At 40.2% G+C, this 18,409-nt stretch overlaps 1 protein-coding gene across 3 annotated transcripts in view; it reads left to right on the top strand.

Moving 5' to 3' along the window:
• The first annotated feature begins 2,368 nt into the window (after positions 1–2,368).
• grm3 (glutamate receptor, metabotropic 3) overlaps positions 2,369–18,409 on the top strand; it is a 36,330-nt gene continuing 20,289 nt past the window's right edge. Inside the window, exons 1-4 of one of the 3 annotated variants that reach the window (XM_046392987.1) lie at positions 2,369–2,529; positions 7,269–7,332; positions 13,471–13,530; positions 17,409–17,971. In XM_046392987.1, the coding sequence (XP_046248943.1) occupies positions 17,654–17,971 (318 nt within the window). In that variant the 5' untranslated portion in view covers positions 2,369–2,529; positions 7,269–7,332; positions 13,471–13,530; positions 17,409–17,653. Of the gene's footprint in view, positions 2,530–7,268; positions 7,333–13,263; positions 13,531–17,405; positions 17,972–18,409 lie in introns of those variants that run through there. The other 2 variants (XM_046392988.1, XM_046392989.1) reach the window with 2 other exon arrangements.

Raw genomic sequence — 18,409 nt, 5'->3', positions numbered from 1 at the left:
TTGATCAAATTTGTTGTAATTTTTCCATAATATGACCCTAAATCTGGTCTATGACAGAAACACACATGCTCTCACTGTAAGCAATTGTTTACCCATTTTATATGTCTCGAAGATAATACAAGAATACAAGTTATATCTTCTTCTTTTGTCAAATAGAAATAGTTGCACATTGTAAGGGGTTCTTTTGTCCACTTGACCACATCACAAGTGACCACACTGACCAAAGCAAATGGCAGCTTGTGGTTGTCAACCAGCCCCGTTGTCCAACCAACACTGGGCACACTTCTAAGTACACTCACTCCTCTGTTTGGAGCTCCATCCATCACGAGGCCAAGACAGGACAGAAGACCATGGGAAATGAAGCATGACTAATTCTATTAGCGCGGGGACACAAACAATCTGTGGGGAATCAAAGAAGAAGGAAACATAATCCCAGTGGACCCAATTCCTGCTGCATGAGCTGGAGCAGTTCAACATGATAAGGCAAAAATTCCCGCACACTAGATTTCCAAACTCAAAAATGCCTGTGGGTGGATTCAAGTTGTGCATATTTACTATCTATAACATAGGTAGCTATCGCCCTTGTTCTTTTGTCTTTTTTTTTTCTTTTGCCTTTTTTTCTTTCTGCCTGCCTTTCTTTCTTTTATTCTTTCTGCTTTTCTGATGTGCTGTGCTGCAGTGTATGGGTTAAGGCCGGGCACAAAGCTCTCTCGCTGGGGGACCCTTATGGGACAAAGCTGGCTTTCTGGGCTTTCTGCATATATGCATGCCATGCAGACAATGAGGCCTTTATTTGAGTAGCCAGCATCTCCGAGCTGGAGCGGCAGGGATGAGGGATGATGTCCGGGAAAGCTGTGACTGACACTGGGTGCTAGTTTGTGTGCGTGCACTTCCCACCTCATGGCTGTGCATGCATCTGTGTCACAGAGGTGTGAAGTGCATGCTCTTACCCTTACATCATCAGTCAACTAATCAATCTCTACCCATCCGAAAGCTCCTCCTCAGAGACAGTTTTCTTACGCCATATGGTGTCACACATTAGATACACGGAAAACATATGAGCTAGTCAGAAACTTCAGCCTCCCGTCGACATCATCTGCATATAAAACAGTTGAAACAAAGTGCTGCGGCCTGTAGCTGCAATCAAAAAACTGCTTTAAGCAAGCCCTCAGTCAGTGTATCTCTTTGCACTTGACTAACTTTACAATACAGAAATCAGACCTCTAAACTGAGTGCCTCTCTGTGTGTGTGTGTGTGTGTGTGTGTGTGTGTGTGCACGCGCGCGTGTGTATGAAAGTGTATATACGTGTGTGTTTGTGCATGTGTTTGTGTTGCGTAGACAGAGAGAACGCTCTCTGGCTCAATCATGCGTGAAGAGGATTTTCTGTTCAATAGGAGCTGCACACTTGCATACTTGCATTCTAATGACTCCATGTGCATAATCATACAAACAAGTTGAGATGCACAGATGTGTGTGTACATGCACACACACACACAGACACTTTGACTGCCACTGTTTCTGTTCTCATGATGGAAAAATAGAGGAAACCATAGAGCGAGAGAGAGAGAGAGAGTGAGGAATCTAACTTGTAGAAAATAGTGCACGCGTGTGTGTGTGTGTGTGTGTGTGTGTGTGTGTGTGTGTGTGTGTTTGGTTGCCATGTAGCATGCATCAAGTTAATATATGATAAAAGTAGATGTGCACTTCTAGTCACAGCTCTAGAGGTGTTTAGGTTTGCATGTGCAAAATCTGTACCACTGAACCATGCAGCCAATGCCAGGTTTTTCAAATACATCTGAATGATATGAAGCACGGACGGTTTAGTGCTCCTCTGACAGTTTTTTTTTTGCCACTGACATCACTGAGTGTAATACTGTGTTAAAACATTGATGGCGCTTGCATGAAATTCTAAAAAAGGGGTGTGAAATTCTGTCTATTAAACCATATATATTTGGAGTCATGTTTCAATGACAGATTGATGTAGATGGATTCTGTACGTCATTCTGCACCTCAAACACACAAGTTAAACATTCATGTGGTATCACCTCTCTCTCTCTCTCTCTCTCTCTCTCTCTCTCTCTCTCCCCCTTCTTTCACACTCTCTCTCCCCTCTCGTCTATCTTTCTCTTCACTCAGTAGAGCCGGAGTTGTTGCTCTGAGTGGTAAACATGTGCTAAGGGGGGTGAATGGCTAAGTTTTCTTTTTATCCAATAAAAATGTCTCCTTGCCAGATCGATTGTTGTTGCTAGGAGACTGAAGCATCCTTTGGCAAGGGGCTACAGCTCTCCACGTCTGTTGTTTCCCTCCCCATCTCTCTCTCTCTCTCTCTCTCTCTCTCTCTCTCTCTCTATCTGAGAGATGCACGCGCGCTCACACACGCACATACACACACACGGAGCTGGAGCGCAGAGCAGTGGCGCCCATCCTCTCTCTCAGTGCGACTCCTCCGAGGGATCAGGAGTAGACTAAGTCAAACTTCTAGCAGCTGAAGATTTGTGCGCAACCTTTGAATGATCCAACCCGTCAAGGTAGGTCAAATATAATACACTCCTTACTAGTGGGCAAATGTGTTGCAACCCTATATTTCGGGTTAGGCGAAAGAATGCAGTGAAAAATTGTCAGTCCGGGACCGTTCGAGCGCGCGTCAGCCAATCCTACGGTGGGGAACAATTTGCTTTGAACTTTGCGGAGGATTTAAACACCCAGTTGTGCTGCATAAATGTGTTTCCTATGTATTTCTTTTAATAAGATGCTCCTCCTGATCGTGGGTTGTGATAAAAAAAAGGATATGGTAGCTAATCTCCACAGCAGATGCATAATAAAGATAACGGAAGGTGAAACAAAGAGTATCTGCAGTTGCGTATTTTACGCTGCGTGAAGTTGTTTAGGTTCATACAGACCTCACCAAGGCATGTCCCGTGGCTTTAAGCTTCCTGGGAAAAATAAGGGCGGCTAGAGCGTCTCTGGAAACGGGCACACAGGTGGATTTGATAACCGTATCTGGTCAATGAATGACTTTCCGGTCGCTCCCAAAGAACCACTCCACACCTTGCGCCACAGAAGAGATGCGCGGACCAATACTAAAGGTACAGCAGGACCAAAATTCCTATATCCACATCACATGCTATACGTATTTTTCACAGGCAGTTGAGCTTTAAGCTGTCATAGAACTTGGAATTAGTTAAAGGGCAAAGATAAAGTATTCCTGCATATATGCCACATGTACTTCCTCCCCAAAATGGTTTTCAACTGGAATTCAATAATTCTGAAGATCAGGGAAAAAATCATGGGCCATGCGCTGTATTCCTGCAGAGCAGGTGGGTCCTCATAACACCTAATAGAGAGCTCAGTGCCCTTGTCTTTTGTATGCAGTGTTCAATTATTTCCTATTATTTGAAACTATTATCAGGAGTATACATCAACGAGCTGACCAGTCAGTAAATAACTTTGTCTTGATCATAATGTACCTTCTTTCTCTTGTCCTCAATCTAAATGTAAAAATGACAAGCTGCAAGCAAAGATAATTTTCCTGGGTTACTGATGTCAAATATTTGAATTCAAAACTGAAATTTAGAGATTTTAGATTTTACAAAATCTAAAACCTATTTTACTCTGTAATAATTGCTGTATCTAAAAGTGTATTGTGACTGGAATATCAACATCAGAAGACAGGAATTTTAAATCAACTCCCATATTATATGTGCTCCTTTAGAGAGAACTAAAAGAATAACCATCTATACAGAGGAGGGATGGGCAGTGCCTGTATCGCTAGATGTCTGAGGCACTTGGTCCCATAGCACACATAGAAATAATAACAACAACAACAATAATAATAATAATAATAATAATGCATTTGTGGTGCCGTAATAATGGATAAAGCACTGAGTGCGGAATTTGCACAATTTTTTCATTTCTTTAGGGTGGGGTCAACATGTTGCTTGTGTATGTGTGTATATGTACATGCACATGAGCGTGCATGTGCATGTAAAATAACGATTATTTGCTTTTCAGAAGATAATATATTTGTCTTTCATATATCTTAAAATTTTGAAATCTTTATACACTTCCGCATGACACTGCATTGGTATATTACATTAGTTTGCCTCTGAATTTTTGCTTTACCGACATAATGTAATGTCTGTGTGCATGCATATGCAGATTTTGTATGTTTGCGCCAAAGTGTATGTATTTGTGTATTATTTCATATATGTATTCATTCACACTTGAGCAATATATTTTGTTGGTCAGTGAGTCTTTCTGTGCGCACTGGAGGGTCAAAGCCTGTGGAGGATGCCACAAGTGTGGGTGGGGATTTGGTGGCCTTGTTAAGTCTTAAAGACATGCTTACATGCCACTGTATAGATGTATTTGTTCTTGTGTATTTGCTATGAAAAAGTGCATCTTTGTGTGAGTCAGGGCACAGTTGTCTGTCAGTGAATGGATTTGGCCTTGAGTTTCAGCATTTTTTATGCTGGTAAACGCGCTTACATGAGTTTGTGTTTGTGCATTAGTGTGTATGAGTGTGTAAATGGCCTTGTAGCTTCCGCACAGCACCACTCACTGGACTGCATGCAGTACAGAACCTCATCATTGGCAGAGAGCTACCACAGTGCATAGGAAAAGAAATATGCAACAGAGATGTTCTCTAGTTTTACTGCATATGAGGACTGGCATAAAAGTTGTGAGAGGATGCATGCGTGTGATGGCGTGTTGTGACATGGCACAAGCTGTGCTGATTTTAAAATATCATGGGTTGAAGGGCTGCCTGAAGGCTTCCTCTGACTGTTTTATTTTCTGTTCAGCAGTGTGTTTGAATGAAACTTTCAATGTAAGGATTCGTACAAACAAACCTGACGATTTGTTTCAGTATCACACAGCAGCATAACCCATTAAGATAAGTTTAAAGATGTCCTATTGATCACATCCATGCCTAATTTAAATGCTGGTTATAAACAGATAGGGTTACGAATGGAAAATATGGTCAATTCTGATGTAAGGCCATAGAAATGTCTGTATAAGGTCCACATATTTCTATGTAATGCAGCTTTCTCGATCCAGCCATACAGCCGTCTTCTGAGTTATCAAAATATTCAGAGTCTGTGATAGGTTTGTTCTTTTATCATTCATGGAGCATAGTGGCGGTCAGCCAGAACTCATGTCAGTTTCAGTTAACTTCAATAATGTTTTTTCCTGCCTGTTTTCACATTTGAAAAATCTATGAAAACATCCACAGACATTTATGAAGTCACACCTATATTGATAGACAGATAGACAGACAGATAGATAGATAGATAGATAGATAGATAGATAGATAGACTACTATAGAAGACTATTGCATGATCCACTTCTCTGCCCCCCATCCATACACTCTGTAAGACATTCCTAACAAATGCAAATACACCTGCTCACATTGTGCACTAGGACTGAGATGAAACTTTGTTTAACCATTAATTGGTAGAAGCATCTCTGTATCCAGAACACACGGTAAGTACTGAGCAGATGGATATACAGAAAAGTGCTTTTTGAAGTTCTGTAGACATTTACTCTTGTTATTAACTGTAATCAACACAAGTTACAGTTTAAACTTTAAAAACAAATGGGGTGGAGTATTTAATAGCAGATCAGTGTTCTGAGAGAGAAAGAGCCCACAAAATCCTCCATCTTTTTCCCCCCCTCCATTCTGGTGTTTTAGGTGATGGCATTTTACATTTAGAGGCAGTGTGCCAGAGACATTATGTTTAATATTTTATATTATGTATGTATAGTATAGTATGTCTGTCTATCTGTGCCATTCTTGTGACCACAATTTTGCAGAAATGGCTTGTGAGAATTTCTTCAAATATGGCACAACCATGCACTTGGACTGAAAGATGAACTGATTGGATTTTTGTAGTCAAAGGTCAAGGTCACCGTGACTTCAGAAAACATGTCCTCCCCACAACTCAAGAATTCATACCAGGGCAAATTACAAAAGATCTAATCAATGATGAAGTGATTACATTTCACATCCAAAATGTCAAACTTCACTGTGACATCATAATGTTCTGCAGAAGGATGTTTCTGACCAATATTCAGCACCATAACTGAGGAAGAGAAGAGGGTAGTGACTATATTTTATTATTTATATTTCACAGTTAGTCAGATACTGAATTGGTGACACTAATTTTGTGTGTCCACCTTAAAACTGTGTTGTTTGTAAAGATCTTCAGCGCTGCCAGGTTGAAGATGTGTGTGAAGCATCCATGTTTTGAAACTTGTTGGTTCTTTACATCCAAGTTTGAAACAATGTGGTCCATCACAAGCTTCAGATGATTGTTACTGCACCATGTGACAAAGCCCTCTATCAGTCACGGTGTGTATTATATGCGTCTGGACAGACATGGATGTGAACTGCAATTTGACAGGAGCACAGAGGTGTACCACCAAGAGGCGGTAATTCTAGTTCACATATTGAAAGCATATTCTTTGCATATGAGGTGTATTGGAAATGTTTTCCAATCTTTCACCTTTTTATGTGATTTTATGATGCACAGTTTCAAATTTGCAGTCATTAATACATGCTGTCTGTGTAGCTTAAGTCATTATCAGTGTTATAATTTAATTCTGAAAAGTACATTTGAGACTTAAAGACACTTAACCTGTGGTACAGAAATCATAATTCTTTACGTAGTGGTTTTTAAATACTATCTATACATAATTATGTGTCTAAATATGCTGAAGAATTACTATTATTATTTGATGGTTAACTATTTGTGATCTGTAAAGCTGCAATTTTTTTGCTTATGAATTGAATTACAAGTGATGAGTCTGTGCCTCTTAAAACTGATGTTTTGTTTTTTTGTTTTTTTTGTTTTTTTTTTTTGTTTTTTTTACACATACATACAATATATACTGCCACAAGTTGAAAACCACCTCACCAAAAACAGACCTGGCAGAACATAATGGTACCCTACATTAAGAAGCCATTTTACTGTTTAACAGTGAATGCCTGAAAGTGTTTCTACAAATAATGTTGAAGCTCTACAGGTGTTCCTGAGAACAGCATGCAAGAGCTTCTTGATGTTGCTGTCCATGGTGCTGAATTCGTTTCAAATTAAAATGACTGATTTAACTCTTTGTAAGTTGTTTAAATTAAATTAACATCACATTAAACGCTCTGCTTAGAGCGAGCGCACTAAATATGCTGTAAAAATGAATGATGAATTGTCTGCTTTCAGTCTATTCTTTTTTTTCTGCTTTCATGTCTTCATCAACACCTGGAGAGCAGGTGACGGAAACATGGAATCTAACATCAGTCGCGTCAAAAGGAGTCTAATACACTAATAAAACAGGTAGGTAACTCAGAATATCTGATTTGCTTTTGCCCTTCATACCGTCAATATTAAATGATTTTTTAATTTGTTGTGTGCTCCAAAAATTCATTGAAACTGTCAACGTAACGACAGCTAGCTGTCATACAGTCGTACTCATCGCGGTAGATTTTTTCAGTCAAGCAAGTGCCCATTTATGATTTTTCAAACTTTATACCCCAACATACATCAGCTACATGTCCACACCAATCAGGTTAAACTCCAGTTCCACCAATTTGGAAAGATGTGGGAATTTGGGGTCTTAGAAATCAGTTTGTGTGAGGATCCAGCATTTCTGGAGCTTGGCTCTCACTGGAACCCATGATTAGGATATCTTCTTCTCGTCCTCTCTTCAATACCATAATCTTCAGTGTTAAACCTCTGTCTTACTACCATAAAATACAACATTTAACACAGAAATTAAACCGTGTAGCCCACTGCAAACACACTGATGAAACATCTGTGCCAAAATGTGTAAGCATTCTTTATTGAGATGTGAGGCAAATAAAAGGTGTCATTTTGTCCTCCATGACTTGAACAGTTAAGACGTGCTAGCTCATCTTACTTTTTGGAATATACTCACACTCAATTTTTGGTTTAGCACTTCACTAAGAATCCCGTTGCTGAAGTAAAACTTCCTATTCCAATTCATTTTGCACTGGGTGTTAGTAGATAGATCATGGTTCCTTTGTACCACGTTGTCCTTTTTTTCAGCTCATCATCACCAAGTTTGCATTTACAGAAAATTATTTTCACATGGGAAATGATGAAGTGGGAGGATTGTTGAGGAATATTCTAATTACCACCTGCACTAAACTATTTCCCCCACTGCAGGATCTCCTACAAGATGATCAAACCATGATGTTGCTACAGTGTTGAGAAGTGTTTGTGATAATCACCATTGTGATTTATAACCAGTGCTTTAGATTGTGATTTTCTGCAAGCGTCACCTGAATACCACAAACCAGGTCCTTCATTCTGTTCTTGAAGATTTCCTGAAGTTCTTGGTTTTCAAGTTTTCTTTTTATGACTGCTGTTGCTCCGCACCACATGTTTCTTACACTGTTATGCACCAGTGAGGAAACAGGGAAGTGTCTGGAAATCACTGCTGCTTCCCACAGCTCACCTCTCATCAGCAACAACAACACACACTGAGTTGCACGCAGGCACACGCACACATACACACACAGTGTTGGCATTACACTGTCTCTTGACTGACATCCATCCTTCCCTACATGCGTAGACATGCACATGCATGCGCACACACACACACACACACACACTCAGGGGAGGCAGCGAAAGGGCAGTGGGATGTACAGCTGTGATGGTGTGTCTCAGAGAGAGATCAGACTCTTTAATAAATGATGAGCTTGAGGAGGGAGGCAGTGTGTGTGAGAGGGAATGTATGTGTGTGTGTGTGTGTGTGTGTGTGTGTGTGTGTGTGTGTGTGTGTGTGTGGGATGGATAGTGAAAGGTGGCTTAGTGGTCATGCACTGGCTACTACAAATAGAAAGTTCTATTGTGAAAGAGTGAAGGCAACTGGGCAGCGACACTTCCAAAAACTTTTAGTGTCTGTTAAAATGATTAAGTTTCCAATCTACACTATATAGACAAAAGTATTGGGCCACACCAACAGGCACTTTAATGAAGTTGCATTCTAAATACATGGACAGCTTTGCAGCCATAACAGTTTCTACTCTCCTGGGAAGATTTTACACAAGATTTTGGTGTGTTTCTGTGGGATTTTTTCCCCACAGCAATAGTGAATTTAGAAACTGATGATGGACCAAAAGATCTGGATTGCAATCTACGTTCCAGTTCATCCCAAAGGCGTTGGATGGGGTTGAGGTCAGGGCTCTGTGAGGGCCAGTTAAGTTCTTCCACACCAAACTCACCCAACCATGTCTTTATGGACTTTGCTTAGTGCACTGGAGCACAGTCATCCTGGAATAGAAAAGGGTCTTCCCCAAACTGTTGCCACAAAGTTAGAAGCATAGCATTGTGCAAAATGTCTTGGTATGCTGAAGCTTTAAGATTTCCCTTCACTTGAAGTAAGGGGCGGAGGCCAACCCCTGAGACACAGCCCCATAAAGAGGTGTGTATGGATACTTTTGTCTATATTGTGTATACGTGACAATGGCTGTTTTAACTGACTTTGTACAACACTTGTGATAATAATTATTTATCTAATAATTCAAAATGTTGTCAGCTCAGCATGTTAATATCCAGGGGTAGATCCAAATGCGGGTCAATGTTTGGGATGAACAATCTTAAAATAGAAAATAACAATATACAGTAAATTTTCTGTGGTCATGTTGTATAACCTGTTTGGTGGTGCTGGAGCCTTTTTGTACTTATATATGTGTATGTGTGATATTACACCAAACAAATAGAGGATTGGGGTGTTCACTTACAACCCCCATTTCGTTTATTTTGATCCACTGCTTCAGGGCCAAGCCTCATCACTAAACAGGGCACATACCAATAGAGTGGGGAGCTCTACTTCAATATCAGCAATGGCAAGGTCAAGTATCTCGTGCTGATTTATTTTATCCATTGCAATTTAAATACTCGATTGTTGATGCATGAATGAATGAAAATGAAAATTAATTAATTTGTTTATTTTTGTGTCATAACCATTGCGTTGTCAACTACACAAGGGATTACTTGACTCTCAGCGATATCCAGTACAAATAAAGCCTTCCGGTTCACAAAAGAAAAACAAATTATTGCTGCATACCACATATGTTCTTAATCTAAGTGGAAAAAACAAAAACATGTGTTACACATAAACAAAATTTAGGACAAAAAAATAATTTGGTTCCCATGCAATTCCCAAGTAATCTGACAATGCAAAGCTTTCTGCCAGTGTCTTCCAACAATTTATGTACAGTAACTTTTCTGTCAGGTGACATGACAGGCAAACCTTCTGTTTCTCCCCTGTTGCATCAGGAATAATAACTTCTCTGTAAATTCACCCCTATTTCATGGGTTGAGGATAAACACATAAATAAAAACAGTGTGCCTTTCCATAGATGTCTTAAAAACAAGTAAAAAAAAAAAAGTTGTTTCAAGACAATAGAGTGAACTGCAGTGGTAACAGTTTGTCTTCACGAGGACGACGAATCCAAGGACTATGTGGGAGAGCAAATCAAGTTAAATCGAGTTAGAGTGACATAAATTCTTCTAGTTAGTTAGGGATGACTGTAGTAATTGATTTTTATACATCACTACCTCACCTTAATCAGCCAAAACCAACCAACACTGAGGATCTTGCGCCCCTGTCCAAACCAGTTATATTTATTCATAATTGTCTGAGATCTACTGTGGTCAATACTCTCCCTTACTCTCTACCTGCTCCTTGTAGCACACTGTACACCTCATGTATTGACAGTGACAACAGGCAGGCAGGGTGTGAGCATGAATTAAGCAGGATGTTGCAGCACCATGAAGAGGTTGAATGATGCTCCACAATGACTACCAGGGTCATTACATGACAGTTAAGTTGATAGATGCCATCCACAGAGGGGTAATTCTCCTTCTGACAGGCTCAGCCGCCCTCTACAGTGATGAAATGCGGATCTGATGAATGCTATCACACATTTCCCAACCCTGGTCTGTTTTTAGGCTGCACTGCCGTTTTTAATCACATTATGTCAGATGAGCTGTGCACCACCAAAACACACTGTAAAGTTTATGGAGACAGAGTCAACTGTCAGTGGGCATAAGACATAAGAGACGTATCCAGGACTGCAACAATTAGTTTTCTAATACTGTAGATTCATCTCTTAAAACTATTAATCTCTGTTAAAACATGAAAAATTCCAGCACTATTTCCCACAGTGTGTAATGATGTTTTTAAATTGCTTATTTTGTACAAACAGTCTGAATCCCATTCCAAATATATTCATCTTACAATGACAAAAACCAGAAAAATAATAAATCACCATGATATGCAACTTAATTGAATGGTGATTTTTTAAAAATAAAAAAAATAAAAAAAACAAAGTCATAGCAGTTATTTAATAATTTAAGCTTTGTAATGCATCTTTCTCTCAATTTAACCCATCCAAAGTACCACCTTCAGTTCTAAGCCAGTGCTTTGGTCAAGAGAATGAGCAGGAAGCTCATGTTTTTGATGGTGGGGGGAAGCCAGACTGGACTGGAAAGAAACACACACAACCACAGAGAGAACATGCTACCTCGACACAGAAAGGCCCAGGATCTTCTTATCGTGAAGCAACAGTGCTAACTACTACGCCACCATTTCTCAGTCCTCATGTCCTAAACCATTTGTGAAGGTCCCAGTGTACTAAAGCATTTGGTGTAAAATAGTCCACAATGCTGAGTACTTCTGCTGTAGACTTTATGTGGTGCTCAAAGGTTAAAAGCTCTTTTAGAGGACAATCCTTTTGGAGTACCCACTGCACATGAGAGCACAGTTTAGTCTGTGTGCCCCTGAAGCACACCACTTATTTTATGGCTAATCCAATTTTCATCATGTACATCAATGTACTATCTATCACAGTGCGTGAATTAAATAACATGAAACTGCAGTTCTTTTTGCTAAGAAAAGATCAGTGCTGGTGTGGTCAAATCTTTTCAATTTCAGCTGTTTGTAAGGTCCCGGAAATCAAATTCTATGTTTATAACATGATACGGCCTTTAACCTTTGAACCTAATGCAGGTCACGAAATGGACTTACTAATCAATGCAGGAAGGACTGGTTGCTATCTGACTGTGTGAATGGAACATCAATAGTCATCTCAGAGAACCTGATTATTGACTTTGATTGGTAGTTGGTGATAAACGTGATTTAACTCAAGTTACCGATCGTAAAGTTACCCAGATATACATATATTTTCCAAAATCTGTTTTCAGTCAATGTACAGGACCCACACAAGGGTGTATTTATACCATGTGGATTGGTGTGCTTGCTTCAGAAGGATTGTGGGATGTGCTTCATGTCTCTCTGGCTGTTTAGCTGTTGTGTTTTGTGATATCTTTCTGTCCTATTTATGGATCATCAGTCTTTCCTGCCTAAAACGCACTTCGTAAATAATTAATGGTCACAGCCCATTGCACTTGTTAGACTGTCAGAAGTCTGGGACACCATGCCTACACACACACACACACACACACATACACACATAGTAGATAATTGTTATGTGAGGGTCAAAGTAAAAGTAGTACACTTTTCACACAAAAGAGCTACACGCACTGTCTTTTGCATTTCATGTGCCTTCAGTTCACATTCCCTAATGAATGAGTAGCACTGTAATTACTTGGCCTTAATTGTGAAAACAGAGGGAGAGAGACAGAAGGACAAAGTGATGGAAAGAGAACAAAACGTGCACAGCAAATGGATACATCATAAACCTCTAATGGTGGGCAGGTGTGCTGTAATGCTACTGCTACCACACCTCCATCTCTCTTTCTCCTGAAAACAAAAAAGAACCCACACACATGAACATACAGTGTCTCCCCATACTGAGAGATTCACATCATCAGTGCAGCTGTAGGGTCTTTGAGGTGCACTGTAGACAGATACACAAGCACACATATGAAGGCAAACACACACACACAGAGTTAAAAAAAGAAAATCAGAAAACATACACAGACAGAGGGTTGGGTTGTAGGGCTATCTCTCCTCTCCTCTCAGCGTACTGCAGTCCATCGACCCTGCATGGCTGCTCTCAGCTGGATACGTGTCATCCACAGCAGCCGTGCCTGTTAGGGGGAGAGCAAGAGCTCTGGAGGGTGTAAAGGGAGGTGGAAATAAACGGGGAGAGTGGAGCACCAGCAAGGAGAGGATGAGAGAAGGAGAGAAGGAAAAGGAAGAGAAGTCACAGGGGTGAGAAAACAGGGGGGTGAAACACAAGACACAAAAGAAGAGTGTGTGCTGGTGCATATGGAGCCTTACTCACCGACCTCAGATTTGAGCTGGGTCAGAGGGGAAATGTGGCTGTCTGTGAGATGTTCCTCTGCATCATACCTCTGAGCGAGAGGGGTCAGCCCCCGCCTTTTTCTGATCCTCTCTCCTTTTCTTCTATTAACAGTCAGGTTGTTTTCTGACTCTTGTTTATCACTTCTTGTGTGTCCCCCATCTCTCTTTAATAGGTGTCTGTGGTGATGTTGCCATGTGCCAGCTGCCATCTGCTCTTGTCTTTTTTTATTCAGGTAAGACATTTATGTTGTATGTTTATGTAACAAGTAAAATGACAACATATATACAATGAAAATATAAAATTTATGTAAGTACGTGTTCATTATTGCTGATTACTTATTGTGCTTTTTATCCTAGAATTAGAAAAGATCAATACCAATCTCAGTTTAGTATAATCTGTCTCCCAGTCTGTCAGTTTAATATAAGGATACAGCCAACAGTTGGTTAACTTAGCTTAGGATGTAAACAGCGGGATACAGCTAGCCTCCATCGATCGAATTAAGATCAACCAGGACCTCTAAATTTCACATAAACCAAAAGTATAAAAACATCAATCTGCAGTTTTAAATCAGGTTATATTCTATTTTTTCTCAACCAGAATCAGTATTGTCTTTATTGCCATGTAAGTGAAGAGGTTTCACATTACTAGGAATTTGTCTTGGTGATCGGTACATACATACAACATAAGAACGAGTAACATATAACCAAGGGCAGTGACTTCCTGTTGTCTCCATTACTTGATTGACAACCTCACAACCACAACAAGACTCAAAGAAGTCACTGCACCCTGCCAGGAAATAGTGTGGAATATAACCTCCTGTTTGATCAGAGCCAAGTTAGCTGTTTCACCCTGTTTCCAGTGTTATTCTAAGCTAAGCCAACCAGCTGCTGGCCATAGTTCCATATTTAATGACCAGACATGAAAGCAATATTGATCTACTCATCTCAGCAAGAAAGAAATTAAGTGTGTTTCCCAAAATGTTGTTTTTTTTCTTTAAAGGAACATGTTGTGTTCGAATGATTTACAAATCACAAAGAGGCCTTATTTGTAATTAAAATCACCACAGTTTAGGTGTTTCAGGGACTAGGTTGAGATGTACAGTATTGTGATACAAGCTGACCACAAGTACCTGGCAGTATAGATAACCAGATGTGGTGGGAAATTCTGCATTTGTCTTTAATGTCAGAATCTATGATGTTTGAGGTTTGAGACCTGTAGACTTCCTGACTGCATGCAGATTGAAGGTGATCGTAAGGTAAATCTAAAAATTTAGATGTGCTCTTACCTATGTTATTGCCTAAGACAAATTTCTAAGCAATAATGTTACTGAAGAACATGTACAAGGTGAACATCACTTCCCATCTGTAGCAAGTTTTAGGGCTCATCATGCTACAGTGACCGATGAAAAAAGACAGAAATGTATTAAATCTGATTTTAGCTGTTATGCATTTTGGAATATGAACAGTAGTTTACCTGCTTTCTAATAAATACTATGATCCTTATACCTGCAATATATTCATAAGTCAAGTGCACTGTTCTGTGCTTTAGCCTGCTTGCCCATTTTTCTGTAATAAAGAAAAAAGGGGGACAAAGTGAACCAGCTTCTGCTTCACAGTGTATTTTGCTTGCACAGTCGCTCTTGAGACAGGAAGCTGGGTTTGGGCACGTTCCAAGAGGTTATAATGAAGCAAACATTCAATTTCACTGGACACCATGAGAGCTGTATAAAAATGCTGGGAGATATTATTTGGCACAATTCTGGGAAACTGACTTCAAGAGCTGCCAATTACATTAAAGCATACCGTCAAAGTAAGGCAATGAGTGAAGCAGTTGTTGAAGTCTCAGCTCCATAAACATACAGTTTTATATCCCACAATGCACAGATGTGTATGCACTTGTGCACAAAAGCACGCACGCTCAAAACAAACACAGAGCAACATCTGCAGCCTTGTTGCAGTGGTGTCCTCAAAACTGAGCTCATTACAAAGTTCCCCTTTGTGTTAGTTCCAAAGTGGTCTTTAATCATGATGTAAGTTTGTTTAAAGAGTTTATTTCCAGGAACTACAACTATTTCAGTGGAATACAGGAAATCATTCAGAGGATCTACTTTTCTTCCCCAGTGCACATGTATAAACACATACACTGTGGGCATAAGTACACACTTCCAGCATGTGTGACAGGCGGGAGAATGGATATAAATCTTTCATCAAAACTGTCAATGTCCTTCCCAAAAAGCTAAATTATATATCCTTCAAATACATGTTTGGTTTTCTCCAGACAGGAAACAATTTCTTAAAGCAAACTCAAAGGAGACATGTGATTTGAATATACCAATTCAAGGTACATCATGTGGTTCAAACGGAGTAATAGCACTCCACTCCGCTCCCTTCAGTAATAACTGTTTATTACATTTCCTTATTCTGGGTGTCCTCTACATGTTTCCTCAACACATTAATTCAGAATTCTGTTGGCTGAGAGAGAGGGAGCTAAGACATAGAAATAGTCTGCTTTTAGGTCAACCCCTCAGAGAAGCCAAGGTGTGTGTTTGTGCATGTGTGTGAATGTGTATGTCTGAGTGTGTGTGTGTGTGTGTGTGGGTGGGTGTTTGTCTGGATTGTGTGTTTGTCTGTACGTGTGTGTCATATTACAGAGCAGAGTGGTAAAGGTATGGCAGCCGCCTGCAGAAAAATCTGAGCTGCCTGCATCTAACGGGAGCTTTCATCCTCCTACCTGCCCACCAAGGAGGGGAGATACACACTCTCTTGCTCTCTTTCACACACACACACACACACACACAAAGTAGGGTTTAGGCCAGAGATAACAGCAATCAACAGAAATTTCACGACAAGCTCACTTCTTGGTCTAGATTGATTTTCATAGTCAAACGTCAACCTCCAACTGCTGTCTTATCTCTCTAGAGGACTGAAGAGACTGCAAGGGAGACATAAGAGGCAGAATTCAAAAGAAGAAAACTATTTCCTACTCAGGGCTTTTACTGACTTTGCAGTAACTAAATAGTTTAAAAGATATAAACAGCGAGAAAGCAAGAGAGAAACTAGAGTAAGAACTCGTCATTTATCTTTGAATCCTTGTTTGCTTTAATTTGTGGAACTTGCAAGTAAAGAAAGGTCAAAATCAATGCAGCAGGGCCGGTATATGCTTACTTTAATACCTCATTTTCACCTGGTATTAATATGCAATAAATCTAGATATCTGAATACAATAATAACACAATAACATAATAAAAAATGTATGTTAATGCTAGATGTGCAATGCATGCAGAATGCATTGGAACTCCATTGGAATGCCATTAGATGACCCAAACCATCTCTGACATGACTAAATGCAATATTTATATATTTTGTATTTAGATATGTTCTTCAGAAAGCAAGAAGAGTACTAAAAGTGAAGCTTTCAAACAATGTTGGTGAACAAGACCATCAAAACACACAGTGACAGCTTTAATTCAGTTGCAAGCTACAATAAGTAACATCAGCCGTTGTTTGCCTCATTGTTGTCAGTCAGTTTTTTTCATTCTAAAATGCATTCACTCTTCACACTGTAATTATGCAGGCGAGAGGGGGGCAATAACTCTGATAATACACACACATACACACACACACACACACACACACACACACATATACTTAGGGGTATAAACTCATGGCCGACGAGAGAATTGCTGGAACAGAGATCAGATTAGAGAAGCTTTTCTGATCCGTGGCATGAGAAGGCTGGGCTCATGTATCAACCAGCCATCTAAGCTGGCTTATCCTGATACAACCAGGGGCAAACACATACACTTGCAAGAAGAAAGTTTACTGAGTGATGTAAGAGTGGGGGGCAGCTAGAGAACAGTGGGGTGTAATCTCCAAACAATTCCATATCCTTTTTTGTCATGGCCTGGCCTTGGCTGTGAAGCAGAAACCACTTTGAGCCCTTGTTAACAGTGGCCTCCTTACACCACTAAATGTTTTCTTTGCTGTCTTTATACTTTACAGTAACACTTATAAAACTATTTCATCCTGCAGTCCCAGATAGCTTTGTGATTTGTCCTGTGGTACATGGATTGACTTGAGTTTTATCTCCTCTCTTCACCTCTCCAAGCAGGACTGATGTCCAGATGGTGTGCCCCCCCATGTGTGGTCCAGTTGAGCTCTCCCTGACCATTTCATGGGCGACAAACAGACCCAGGCATCAACGGGCACTGCTTGACTCAACCCCACCTTGCACTGTTCGCCTCACCCTTAACCCCTCACCCCTAACCTTAACCCTCAATCCCCTCCTCCCTCTGTCCCATTCTCTGTCAAACCTCTCCTCACATATTGACAATCCTAGCCCTCCCTGAGCCAAACATGGTTGCCCGCATTCCCGCTCTAGTCTTGGTCATGATATGTCGGGGCGTCTTGCTCTCTGTTGGAGACCCACCTCAGTCCCGCCGGGAGATCCGCATTGAGGGAGATCTGGTGCTCGGTGGTCTCTTCCCGGTGCATGAGAAAGGTGCTGGGGTGGAGGAGTGTGGGCGTATCAACGAGGACAGAGGAATCCAGAGACTGGAGGCCATGCTGTTTGCCATAGATAGAATCAATAAAGACAACACTTTGCTGCCTGGGGTCTCCCTCGGGGTCCACATCCTGGACACCTGCTCAAGAGACACATATGCACTGGAGCAGGTGGGTGAACATGGTAATGTAATTTTGCATGTTTCTCGACAGGAGATGACAGTATTTGATACAAAATTTAAATACATTTTTCTGTCAAAGGAATAGTTTTCTCATCGTACGTTTATTGCTGCCTGTCATCCAGTTAAAACACTGTTCACATTGGATGTGATCCAATATGTTAATGAAACTTACTGAAGCTTTTACTTGTTTACTGTAAAATTCAAATATGGCTTTTGCAAACTGTGCCCAGCATATATCATATATAATTTACAAAGCGTCAAGAAACCTCTTTAATGCACTGATTTGCGTATTTTGAACAGAATTTCCAGCTATTCTTACACTTTAGTCCATGTACATGATAGTGATGAAAGTAGTCAAATCCCCAACTAAAGTAAAACTGTAAGTCAAGTTAAGTCGGTTTTATTTATACAGCCAAAAACTACAACT

Source organism: Scatophagus argus, chromosome 7 (assembly GCF_020382885.2).
Source record: "Scatophagus argus isolate fScaArg1 chromosome 7, fScaArg1.pri, whole genome shotgun sequence".
NCBI lineage: Eukaryota > Metazoa > Chordata > Actinopteri > Scatophagidae > Scatophagus > Scatophagus argus.
This window is presented reverse-complemented; position numbering and strand designations above follow the sequence as displayed.